The 12,827-nt window shown below is 44.3% G+C and overlaps 1 protein-coding gene across 3 annotated transcripts in view; it reads left to right on the top strand.

The window, feature by feature from the left end:
* The window catches only part of VRK2 (VRK serine/threonine kinase 2), a 35,747-nt gene that overhangs the window by 15,242 nt on the left and 7,678 nt on the right, over nt 1–12,827 (top strand). For all 3 annotated transcript variants that reach the window (XM_051792881.1, XM_051792882.1, XM_051792883.1), the window contains exons 8-9: nt 3,007–3,139; nt 11,607–11,727. In XM_051792881.1, coding sequence (XP_051648841.1) covers nt 3,007–3,139; nt 11,607–11,727 — 254 coding nt within the window. The remainder of the gene's footprint in view (nt 1–3,006; nt 3,140–11,606; nt 11,728–12,827) is intronic.

The following is a 12,827-nucleotide window of genomic DNA, read 5'->3' on the forward strand; positions in this document are numbered from 1 at the left end:
TGCTCGTGCCCACAGGTGATTGTTTGTGCCTGCGTGGCTGTGCACTGGGATAAGGTGGGCACACTCCTGTTTGCTTGAAATCCAGTGCAAAGACTTCAGAAATCTGGCTTTTAGTCTATAACAACATCTGTTAATAACAGAGCAGAGCCTGGTGCAGACTGGGATGTGTAAAGGAGAGAAACTGGAACAAAAACAGGACTCTAAAATTAAAGTGAGTGAGTGGGAAGGAGTGTACAGTGTAACAGCCAAACCCAGCTGTTCCATGCTAGTGTCCCTGCTGCACCTTCACCATCCACGTTCCCATTCCTTATTCCAGTGTCTTGTTTATCTTGCTCTGCTCTGTTTTGTTCTCTTTTTGTTCTTATTTGTTTTGTTGTTCCTATAAAAAGCATGCAGGTGAAAAGTATTTATGGTATCAAAACACTTACTAACAGTGGCTTAATTCTTCTCAATATTCCTCATTATTCATCTGCTTTTCTCCATCCCTGTACCCTAAAAAAAACCTGCAACAACTCTAAATTCATTAACTACCTCTACTGTGTTCTGAGCAAATTTGGAAGGTCACAAAGTGTTACATTATCAAAAAGTGACAACCAGCTATAAAGAACTATATATCTCTTTAATGATGAAAGGGTTATAATGAGAATTGATGAAATGAAATTAATGGTAATTTAAAATAACACAGTCATTGTGATAATGGCTGTGGCAAGGTTGTAACGGGGCAGTGCTGGTTTGGTACAAGCTGAAGGGGATTGATTTTTGGTGGTGGCCAGGAGGCTTTTGTCACATGTTTGTGGGAAAACTACTTCTCACTTTCAGTATAAATTGAAAACCTCTCTGCTGATACTACTACTGAAGGTATTTTAAGCAAATGCATTGCTTAAAAATGGAGTACATTAATGGAGTTGCTTTAAAAGAAAGAGTTCATAGTTACTGTGATTTATCTGTATGATTCTATGATTTTTTTTTTTTTTGCATACTTCAAATCTGACTAGCAAATATTTGTGGCTCCTTTCTAGCTGGCCTGTTGTTGAGGTAGTTTGAAAGAGCACCAGGGCTGGGCTGTCACAGGGGAGTGAGTGTCTGTCACATAAGCCCAAACCAAGAGAGCTGCCAGAGGTGCTTTGGGTGTGTTTTTCCCCTCATATTAATATAAGGCACAGCCTTAATTTTTAAAGGTGTTTTATCTTACTGTACCTGTCAGAAATGTCTAGCCAAGTGAAATCCAAAATATACCACTTAGCCTGAGAAGAATATCCTTTCTAGGCTCCTCTCTCCTTCCCAGCCCACAGAGGATGCAGAAGCCTCACAAAAGTTGATATTAGTGTAGTTTAAGTTAGTTCTCTGCCTAACTGACTGTGGGCTCAATTAGGACAGGTACCAGAGCACCAGGAATACGCTGGAGAACAGATGCAGGAGAAAATCAAACCAGTCAACCCAACACAGTTTATGCCTTGTCCCAGATTTTCTAAAGGTGCCTCCGGTCTTTCGTCTCGTATCCCAGTTTGTGTGGTCTGTCAGGTGAAACACAGCCTGGATAATCTTAAAAGCCCTCTCCCTGCAGGAAGTGAGCGCTGCAGCCCGGCTCACACGCTCCAGATAAGCTCAGATGCTGCAGCAGGAACAGTAAAACCAAGAGAGCAGCAATCCCAGCACTGGAAGCTGCCTGGAGCACAAAGAGGAATCAGCAGTTCAGCAGAACTGCTACAAAATAATGCGTTGAGTTTTCTTGAGGGTTTTTTGTTTGTTGGTTTTGCCTCTACCAGGAGTGACATAATTAAATTACAACTGAGGGACAGAAGAGTTTATTTTAGACTTTGATAGCATAAACTGCTTTTTAGGTAAAGAGGAAACAAAGCTAAGGTTCAACTAAGAAAAAGATTTTCGTTATCATATAGTAAGATTTAGTAGAAGTGATCTCTATGTGCCTTCAGATGATTCAGCTTTTGCCTCAGAAATCGGTTCCATTGGCAATATAAATGTCTGTAGCATTATTTTTTTAAGGGAAAATACCATCCTTGGATATTTATTTAAAAAAGCAATTGCCCATTGTAAGAACTGGTCAATGTACAGGGCAAAGGCCAGGTGGGAGTGTGGAAATGACTGAGAAAATAACCTATGGAATACTGGGGGGGACAGACTGTGATTAAATTCCAGCTGCTTTCAACAAGTTGCTGCCTGTCAGCTGTGCTGCAGTGACTGACCATGTGCTTGCATTAAGTCCAGCCCTGTTGGAGGGTGGAACACTTTAATCTGTGCCCTTCCTGTAAATTGTGTGAGTGGCAGAGTCGATGCAGTGCTGGGTGCCCTGTGCCCACAGAGAAATAGAGGTGTAGGAGCCACCTGGCACATGCAGTTTGTCTTGACAGGCAGCAGCAGAACACAAAGTGAAACTCAGCTCTCCTGAGCTGTTCTTTTTCAGCTTCAAGTGCCAGAGAAGACAAGATGCAGATTCAGTCAGTTAATACTTCCCCAGGGAAGTCCTGAGGATTTGCCACGGTCCCTGTCAGGCTGGAGCTCTGTGTCCAGTCCAGCTGGGGAAGCTGCTGCCTCTTCCTCTGGCTTTGGAGTTGCCCAGGAGAAGAGCAGAGCTGAGTTTGTCCAGCCTCAGCTGCTGGAAGAGCTGAGCAGGGCTGTGTGTCTGTGCCTGCCTGAGTGAGGACAGGAAGGGGTCCCATAAGCAACGTGAGGCTGCATAAAAGGCATATTGCAGTTTATGATGTCTGGATGCCCACCTGGAGAGCAGAGAGCTTAGGAACAAAATAAAATGACTGAAATTCCGCTCCACTCTGGAATAAGAGAAGAGAATAGTAGTGGAAGGATTTAAATGGGGAGGGCAGCTGTTATAGCCCCCAGTTGTACATATTTTATCCTGAGGCACCATTTGGTTTAATAAAATTTAGATCTAAGGCTGTCCTTAACCTATCAGTTTCTTAAGACTTAATTATAAAGGTTATACTTTCAAAGGACAAAAGCATTATTCATTTGTCTGTTCATGTCTTCCAGGTTTATCTTGCAGATTATGGACTTGCCTACAGATATTGTCCCAATGGGAACCACAAACAGTATCAGGAAAATCCTAGGAAGGGCCATAATGGGACAATAGAGTTTACCAGCATAGATGCCCACAAGGGAGTAGGTAGGTCTCTTTTTTTATTTCAGATGAGTGATTACAGAATGAGGAATCGGGCCGTGGGAGCTGATGTACACAGCAGGAGCAGGCTGGGGGCTGCTCTGCCCCTCGGGTGGTGACCTCCTCCTGTTCCTGGGAATGTTTCTCCAGGACTGGGAGGGAAGGGGGGTGGCAGGATGGACCCTGGAAGGCTCTGCAGACCAAGACCCCCTGAGAAGAGCTCACCATTACATTGAATTGGTCCATGTTGGGAGCACTGGTTGGTGTTTGCTGCACTGTTTGCTAATGTTGCATTGGGAAGGGAAAACATTTTGAGTGTGCACTGTCCTTTAGGGAGAGCTGTGCCTGAGTGTCACCATCTGTGTTATGGGAGGATATTTCAAGGATGACATTCCTTCTGCAAGGAGAAAAACCTTTCTTGAAGCCGTAAAGCGTTAACTTTTTGAAATCTTTTTCCAGTAGCCTTTCATATATCTTACTTATTTAAACTCACTTTGATGGTATTGGAAACACATTTGCAGGTAAATTACATACATAGTCCTTTTATTGGATATTGATTGTACTGCCTTGCATTCCAAGGCAGACTTAATTCAACAATTCCCTAATTAGTTAAAGTCATAACCTATGTCTTGTATTCATTTACCATTAATTAAACCTTAGCTGTTTATTACACTGCAGTCCAAATCCAATAGCAGACCCATGGAGCCATGGAAAAGGGACTGGGAGGTCAATATTGAAAATATATGGTGTAAAGTCCCACTGATGGCTGCATTGTTCACAATCAATATGGTCAATGCAACACAACTTTCTTAGTTGCTATGTCAGCAAGACAAAAAGTCAATTCTAATGTTATGCTAGTGAAAAAAATGGTCATTATTGAAAAAGTTTGACTCTTGCTATGAAAGTGTCTTTTTGTTAACTTTTCCTTCCCCTCTCCCCCTCTCCACCCCGAAGATCTTCTAAAAGGGACTGGTTTGCTGCTGCCAGCCTGGCACGAGGGATAAGTGCAGAAATTTGTGCTTGTTAATAGCTGCTGAACTGTTACCTTAAACTAATACTTTCTAACGAGTTTTAGTTGGCACAAACAACTGTATATTATTGCTTTTTCTATTAAAAGGCCCATTGACCATGTAATGTAGAGGGGCCTGATAATTTGCCGGAGCTGTTAAAACCTGCAATCGTTTAACTCTGGTCATTAGGAAAAATGAAATAAGACTGTCAAGTATTTCCTGCTGAGACAATTGCACCTTTTCACCTGCTAAAAAGTGTTTTGTGGTGAGGAGGGATCTGTTCTGGGCTCTTCTGGCCCTGCCAAGCACATAGGGTGTTTTCTGGAGCTCTGACTCTGCTTTGCCTGGTGGTGTGAGCACTGTGGCTGTGCACTGGTGTTTGATGTGGATGCTCTTTGAAGAATAGTGGAAGCTGGAGTGTTTGGGATTTGGCAGTTGGACAGTTATACCATCTAGTTTGGAAGTGTCTGGTCACAGTATGGGATTACAGGACAGGTAATTCCTTTTGTTTGAAAGTGCAGGGAAGTCTTACAGACTGGGGTGTGAGGTAAGTTTTGCAAATCTGTGGCTTAGATAAACCCCTTCAAGTGGCTAAAGCCAGGATGGAAGTGGTTAAAAGTGGAGGACTCCAGAAACCAAAAGAGAGTTAATTTTCATCCCAGTAGCTGGTGCAGTGCTGTGGTTTGGGTTTAGGGTGAGAACAGCACTGATAACATAGGATGGTTTGGTTGTTGCTGAGCGATGCTTTCCCTAAATCCAAGACTGTGGAGTTCCCATGCCCTGCAGGTGAGGAGCTGCACAAGGAGCTGGGAGGGAGCTGAGCTGAGCTGGCCAAAGGGCTTTTCCATAATGTGGAATGACCTGGGCAGTGGATAATCTGGGGGGTGTGCTGGGAGGGGCCCATCGCTGCTCAGGTGGGTGCTGAGCAACTGTATTGTGCACCACCTGTCTCTCCTGGATTTCATTCCCCTCTCTCTTTGTTGTCTCCCTTTTAATTATTATTTTTTGAATTTCATTTCAAGTATTAAACTGTGCTTATCTCAATCCCTCGATTTTTCCTTTTTTTCCCCAGTTTTGCTTCCCATCCCACCAGGGAGGGGCAGGGAATGAGCGAGTGGCTCTGTGGTGTTTTGTCTGCTGGCTGGGGTTAAACCACGACAAACAGCCTGAACCCATTAAGGTCAAATTACCAGTTTTCCCATTTGCAGCAGATCTCTCAACATCCCAGGGAAAAGGTGCATCTGCAGCCACTTCTGTTGGAGAGTGCCCAGGTCCAGAGGGCAGAACACAGTGACTGGTTTCCCTCATCCCTTGTTGTGAGGTTTGGAGTTGTGGAGAAGTTTCAGGACATTCAGGTGTCCTTCTGGAAAGTGTTTAAACACTGTTGGCAAATAAGAGCTGCACAGATAGCCCTCATTCTGGTGGTACCCAGCTTTTCACAGTGGAGTTTTTTTTTAATTTCCATGCTCTAGGAATGTAGTTCTGATTTTTAAATGTTATTTTATATAAATGAGATCCTTTCCAGCGGGCATTTCCCAAATGTGTGTAGCAACATAAATATCTCAACCTCCCTGAGCAGCACTGAGCCAGACAAATGAGCACATTTTGACTTCCTCATGAAGCAGCTACTGAATATATACAGAAATTTGAGGTACATGCTGAAACTTTAACAAAATTATGAGTTTGTTGCTTTCAAAAGTGCCTCTTGGCAATGCTTGGAGCTGATATAACCTCCTTTCACGAAGCCAGTATTTGGTGGCAGGATCCCTTCCCAACCAGTGTGGGGGTGTTTTAAATTGAAACCCTGTCTATTTTGATACCAATTTCCTGTAGCACAACTGCATTGATAGTTTGGGCATCGGGTTGGAGTGTAGTCACTGGATCCATTTTTAAAGACCATGCTGTATAAACAGTGTTACACTTTGGCTTGTTGATTGATAATTAAAGAGAATTATAACTGTACCCAGTGTACATTTAAAAAATTGTTACATAGTTAGTGTTAAAAAGTAATATTTGGATCAATGGCTGCTATGGATTTTTGCAGATTCCCTGCTCACTGAGGCGTGCAGTCAATACCTAATTTCTCTGGAGATACACCATGCTTCACATATTGAGGGCTTTTAAATACTCCAGGCCCGGGCATTGAGTGTGTAGGACCAGTTTTAATTTGCTACCATTGATGAACATAAGAGTATGAACTGTCTGTGCTGAATTCCCTCCAGCAGATATTTGTGTTTGCCATCGATTCTGAGATGATTCCGCTCCTCCTTCTCAGTGTTTCGCAGCGACTCAGAGCAGAGTTGCCGCCCACCACATCGGGGGCTCCACCAAAATCCAGGCAGGACTTGTATCTACATCTGGAACAGGAAAGCTGCTTCATGCAGCAGTGGGGACTTCTGACAGGCTTCTCTGTGCCCCTCACATGTGCTCCTTAAGATCCGTCAGAGCGCTTGGGCACTGTTTGTCCAGGGCAGTGCCGGCACTGGGTGAGGGCAGGGAAAGCTCTGCAGTTCTTCCTGTTCTCCCCCTGCTCTGACAGAGCTGCTGCTGTTTGATATTAAAGACACAGCTCTGCCTGGCCATTGTTCCTGCTCTGTTACATGCAAGGGTTGACTGGAATATATGCAGGGTTCATTTTGTGAGGAAGGATGTGCAGGAATATAAACACCTATGGAAACACATTCCTTCTGAGCCTGCTTCCAGAGAACAGAGCTCTGAATGGCTCTGGATCAAGAGGTTTATTTGGCACCTGTCCATGCATAGTTAGGATTCACAGGGAGCCTGTAGGATTTTTTTCGTTGTTGGTCAAATGAATTATTGATTTGCTGCAGTTTGATATGTGTTTCCCAAAGACTGTGTGCAGGACAAACTGTAAATCCTAAATAATAAAAGGAAAATATAACCGGTCTGGCAAAAAATGGGTGGAACTTTACAGTGTGAAATAAATAAAGAGATGGTTTAGTTCCTGAGAGTTGGATTAGAAATGTGTGCCCAGCACAAGAAAGAGCAGAAGGTGGCTGTAAGGGAAACAAGAGTCAGGTTTTAACAAGGAGAAGATTGGATAGATTCCTACAACCACCTCTCCAAGCTTATTCTGTCCTGCCAGGAATGTCCAGAAGCAGCAAAAATAAGAGGAGTGTTACAACTTTCTGTCATGGCTGAGGAGTGTGGCTGGGAAGGGGCTGTTTCATTTTGGCTGTTCTCCACACCAGAACTTCAGAGACGTGTTCCCCCACACCTACTTGTCAGGCCCTCACCTTTGTGACTCTCTTTTTCTGCCACACAGATGTGAGAGAAGAGTAAAACTCCCCGTCCCCTCTCCTGCCACACGTTCTCCTCACTGCAAGCTTGGAACCTTTTGCTTCCGACCAGGTACCTCATCTCCTGCCACCACCGTTTTCTGTCCCGCCCATACCTTGTGGTGAACTTCCCTTGCATCTTCCATCCTCCCCACTGGATCAGGACCCCAGCCCTCTTCCTGTCAGCCCATCCCATTCCACCAGTCCTGATCATTCCCTCCTGCCAGCTCTGCCCGTGTTCCGTACCCGTGAGCCGTTCGGCCCGTCCGGTGTGGAGCTGTAGGATCCCAGCTTAGGAGAGAGCCCACGGCTGGCACAGGAAAAGTCCCTCTTTGCCATGTGGAAGAGCTGTGCTCCAGCTGTGGTGGTGCCATGTTTGCACTGGATTTTCCTTTCAGCATTCCATGGTGGTGGTTATTGTCAGTGAGTCCTTCACCGTGCCAGGCTGAGGGTGCAGGGCTGCACATGAGGAGAGGAGGGATTGTTCCCAACTGGCACTTGCCCTGCCTGAGACTGGATAACTCCACAGAATGGCTTCCAAGCACTGAAATATGTTGTAAATGGAACTGTATTTCTCTGACCTTTCCCCTGCAGCCACCCACCATCAGCTGGTCCCTCCTGCTGCAGTGAGCTCCTCACACTGACCAGGACCGGGGGAAGCACTACTTCATCATCACCTTTTTTTGGGGTCTTTTCCTTTCTCCTGCCCCCAATAGAGGCATGGATTTTTGGCAAGTCTTGTATTTGCCTGGTTTTTTAATCATCTCAACCTTGAGTTATATCACCTGGTGATGATACATTTTTATCAGAGTTATATTTCACTGTGGTCATGTGAACCCTCCTTTCCTTCACGGTTAACAGTTCTGGTGTGAGGTCTGTCTGTGAACTACAGGCATTTGTGTTGTGTGCTGCCAGGGAGAACTGGAGGTGCCTCTGCACGAGGATGAAACAGGAGCAACCAAAATGATCCTTTTTACAAAAAGCTTCTAATCAGAAAAATCACTAATAGAGAAATTCTGATGTAACAGTGCTAATTAACAACGAGCAGAGTTCATCTGGCACTGCTTGGCCTCCCAGATCTTTACAAAAGGCTTGAGAAAATCAGCTAAATAGGGGCTGTGGAGGAAAACTCCCATTTTTGTGTGGGTTGCAGGTGAGTTCTTGGGAGCAGTTTAGTTTTCAAAGCATATTGTGGCTGCTGTGATATCTTTTATGATCTATTTTGAAATAATAATCTGAATATAATTTAGAGCTCAGGTAGTTGTAAATCCAGTGTATTTTCTTCTCGAGGTGAGTTGCTTTAGTTTTGTTACTCTGAGTTATTTTTGAACCCTGTGCCTGTGTGTTGAGTGTGTTTGTGGTGCACATAAACTCCGATTTCAGTGATGTGGTTGTGAGTTCATTCATTTTGGTGGAGTTGGTCCTGATTTATCTTGGCAGGACTGAGGACAAAATCAGGCCTTAACTCCTCAAATTAAAAAATTAAACTCTCACATTATTGTGAAATAAAATACCACCAATATGTTCCCATCAAATAGTATTTCGTGAGACTAAAATAACAGTCAAAAATTCCTGTGAGTAGAAAAGCAGAAATCAAACATCTACTAAAAAAAGAAGGGGAAAAAAAAACCAGCAAGTTTTTAGTCTGCAGAGAAGAGAATTTGATTTAAATAAGCCCTGTTTTGAGTGTACACTCTCATAACAGTGACAAGTTATCAAGCAGAATTGTTTTATTTTTGCCTGGCTGTCGTATTTAAAATGAAAGCAGATTGATTTCTCTCTGTTGATGTTTATCAAGAATTCCTGTAATCTTCAATTGTGTGAGCAGATTTATTTTTCCAAGTAAACATATCATTGAAATTTATCTATTTGGAGGGAAAATCTAATAATTCCACTGTTCATAGACAATATTAATTTATTAAAGATTAGTCAAATACTTTTTAACAAGAATCTGAATGATTTAAAAAGTTGAGGAATTTAGTTTATAGTGGGCTGATGATGGAGCAGAGAGAAATAAGTACAGCCAAAGAATCCAACACTGACATTTCCATGTGGTTCTATGAAAAACACATGTAAATGTCTTTATTTAGCAGCACTTGTGGTGACCTGGGAGATAAAGGGATGTGGGAGTTACTGTCTCTGTGAAACATTTCCCCTTTCATTTCTAGGGAGCTTTGGTTCAGCTCCATGTACCTCTTTTTCCTGTGGCTTTGGGCTGGTGTTATCCAAGGCTTCCTTGCTCCCAGCTCCTGGTTTGGGATGGCTTTGTCCCAGGGTTAGTCAGGAAGGGCTGGAAGAGCTGCAGGTGAGGAGAAGGTCGTTAGTCATGGCCAAACTGCTCCCTGGGAAATCACCTTTAGTCTCTGGGGTCTGTTTGGTGAGGAAAGGAGTTATTTTGGGTTGCCTTGTGAAATCTGACTGGTTTGGGGTTATTTACAGATGCACAGCCATTAATCCCCTGTGGAAAAAAGCCAGCCATGGTAATTCTCACAGTTTTCCTCAAAGGGCCACTTTCTGTAGCCCCTCTTACACAAACAGGTGCCAGAAAAGCCTGGTGTGAAAATGAGGGGCTCTGCAGGCAAAACCATTGGCTTATATGGATATAATCTGGAATTGCCATAATGGAAAAAGGAGTTGTGAACACATGTGTATGAATGGAATTGTTCCACAGTTAAGGGGAGATTTATGGCTGGAGAAATCACTACAGAGCAGCAAGTGGTGGAGATTGTGTTTTTATTTTAATATGGGAGCCAAGTCTTGCGTTAGGACGGTGCTGAATCCAGTGCAGAAAATAAACGGTGCCCAAGGGACAGAGCAGAGTTCTGTGGGATCCAGGGCCTTCAATAATGCTGGCCTAAGAGCAGCTAAGATAGGGAACGTATAAAAACTAATCTTGTGCTCTTACAGTAATGTGTGGAGGGTAACAAGGAGCAGTTATGATGTGTTGGCACCGCAGCTTTTAGCAGACGACTCCTTAAATTAAAAGATAAGTTTGCTGAGTGACTTTCTGGAATTTATTTAATGAAGGCCCATAAAATATGATATCTGTTTACAGCTGGATTAGCAGCACACTGCTCAGCTACTGGGCTTTACAATGGATAGAAAGCACCCAACAAGCGTGAACTCTTCTTTCCTTCCTGGAAAGCACAAACTCATTTTGGAAAAGCATAAATTTAACTGGTGCATGTGTCTGTCTTTAATCACGCCGAGCAGCTTCTGGCCTTGACATGCAAACTGTACAGAGAAATTCTGCAGTGATCCTGCTTGCTCAGTTTTTTCAAGTTTGGTTTCCTCTGAGGAGCAGCAAAGCAGTAGCAATTCTATGAATATTGCACTGTTTCCACCTCTTTGCCTTGGAAAAGTCAATCCATGGATTAACTTCAGTTACCTGTTTTCCTGTGTAGATGATGCTGGGGTTGGGGTTAATTTTTGGTTGAATTTATCTCCTGTCTTTGTGTTCTGCTGGGAGTGAGCAGAGTGGGAGTAAGTTGTTCGTGGAATAGCTTCCCTTTTGGAAGCAGCAGTGGGAAGCTCACCCAGGACTTTGCTAAACAGCCCCTGTATTTTGGGTTGTGCTACAAGTAACCAACGCTTCCCGGTGCCGGAGCCGCGGGCTCGGGTGAGTCAGTGCTCACTAGATGGCACTTTTGTCCCAGCATCCGAGTTCAAACGGCTCCGCGGGAGAACAGGAAAGGCCATCAGTGTTTAGTCTGCTCTCACGGAGTCCCTGCATGACCAATGTGGACCCCATGGACTTCCTGGAACATGTGTTAGCAATTTAGCAGCAGACATTTATTTCTTTGTTTTACTGCTTGGCTCTTTGAGAAAGTGTTGGTACTCGGTTATGGGCTGTCTGGATCATGTCAGAGGCCATGGGGATCAAGTCCCTGTGACAGGCCAGACTGAGGAAGGATGGAGTTGGAGGAGGTGAGGAAGCTGACCCTCACTCCAGCAGTAACAAGTCCCTGCCTGTCTGTGGCCTGTGGCCAAGTGCCGGGGCGGTTTGGGGCTGGTACAGCTGAATAAACAAAACACTTTGCCCAGTTGGCTTTTTCATATTTCATCAGCAGTAGTTCAGTCAAAGTCTTTCTATTTCCTAAGACGAGGTTCTTATTCTTAATTGTATTTTTTTTTTCTCTCCCCCTCTCCTTTCCCACATTTTAGCCCCATCCAGAAGAGGTGACCTTGAAATCCTTGGCTACTGCATGCTGCAATGGCTCTGTGGGAAGCTGCCCTGGGAGCAGAACCTGAAGGACCCTGTGGCTGTCCAGGCTGCGAAAACCAAGTAAAAACAAACCCCCACACGTGTACACACCTCACCCTGTAACCCTGCAGCATCCTCAGCACTCCACAGGTCTGGAAAAGACAGCTCTCCATGCTGTACAGCACCTTAGGAGAAAGCTCCAACAATTTTCCTTAATTAAGAGAGATGTTGGAAGCAGTTAAAATGTGAACTTTATGTGCATGTCTCCCTTCCTTTGCATGTTTATGTCTGTGCTGCTGCAGAGAGAGGATGAATTCCAGTGCACAGTACACAGGCATTTTGTCTGCTCTGTATTTTTCCAATACTCTTTTTTTTTTCAAAGAAAACATTTGTAAATTAGCCCAGGCCCTGGTGCACATACAGAAGGTTGTTGTGTGTTCCCATTAAGCTTCACGGGTGCTTTGTAGGTTCTGAAGGACAAACATCTCTTGGAGGTTTTTCCACACGTGCATTCAATTTATTTAACTTTCTCTATGATACTATTTTTCAGATGTTTTTCTGTAGGTTTTTAATGTTATATAAGCCTGGTGCCATTACAAACAATTAAATACCAAAACACTGAGGAACTCGGTGGAAATCTTTCCTTTTTTCCCCAGCATGACTCACTCAGAGCTCACTGAAGCAACAGAGCGTGGTGGTGTTTTCTTCCTCTGCCTGCACAGTTGGGGCTTGAGAGAGTGAATTGCTCGTGGTACCTGCAGCCTGCAGTTACCCAGAAAGGGAGCACCACAGTGGCAGGAGGCAGCAAACTTTTAAGTAGGGCAGGTCACCACAGAGGTGCCCAGTGGGGATGGCTGATCCATGGAAATCAATGTGCACATTCCGTGTGGCACCGGCTCCGGGCCGATTGCAGCTGTAAATGTTGACTCCTCTGCCACGTCCAGTATTCCTCCTGTGGAAGTTCTGAGCACTGCACAGCCCCCTGCAAGGGGAACACTCCTGCAGTTCAATGGGAAATCAATTTAATCAATCGAGCTGCTTCGATAATTCTTCCTTCGTTAACCCTTGCATTGCTGGCATTCCCAGCAAACACAGGCTTCAAGGATGTGCACAAGGAAGTTTGTGGGAGTCCCTCTCCCCCTTGGCCCTGCCTGTGTGGAATTTTGACAGCCATTGCTATA

Source organism: Manacus candei, unplaced genomic scaffold (assembly GCF_025592945.1).
Source record: "Manacus candei isolate 608988 ecotype Guabito, Panama unplaced genomic scaffold, ASM2559294v1 h1tg000035l, whole genome shotgun sequence".
Classification (NCBI taxonomy): Eukaryota; Metazoa; Chordata; class Aves; order Passeriformes; family Pipridae; genus Manacus; species Manacus candei.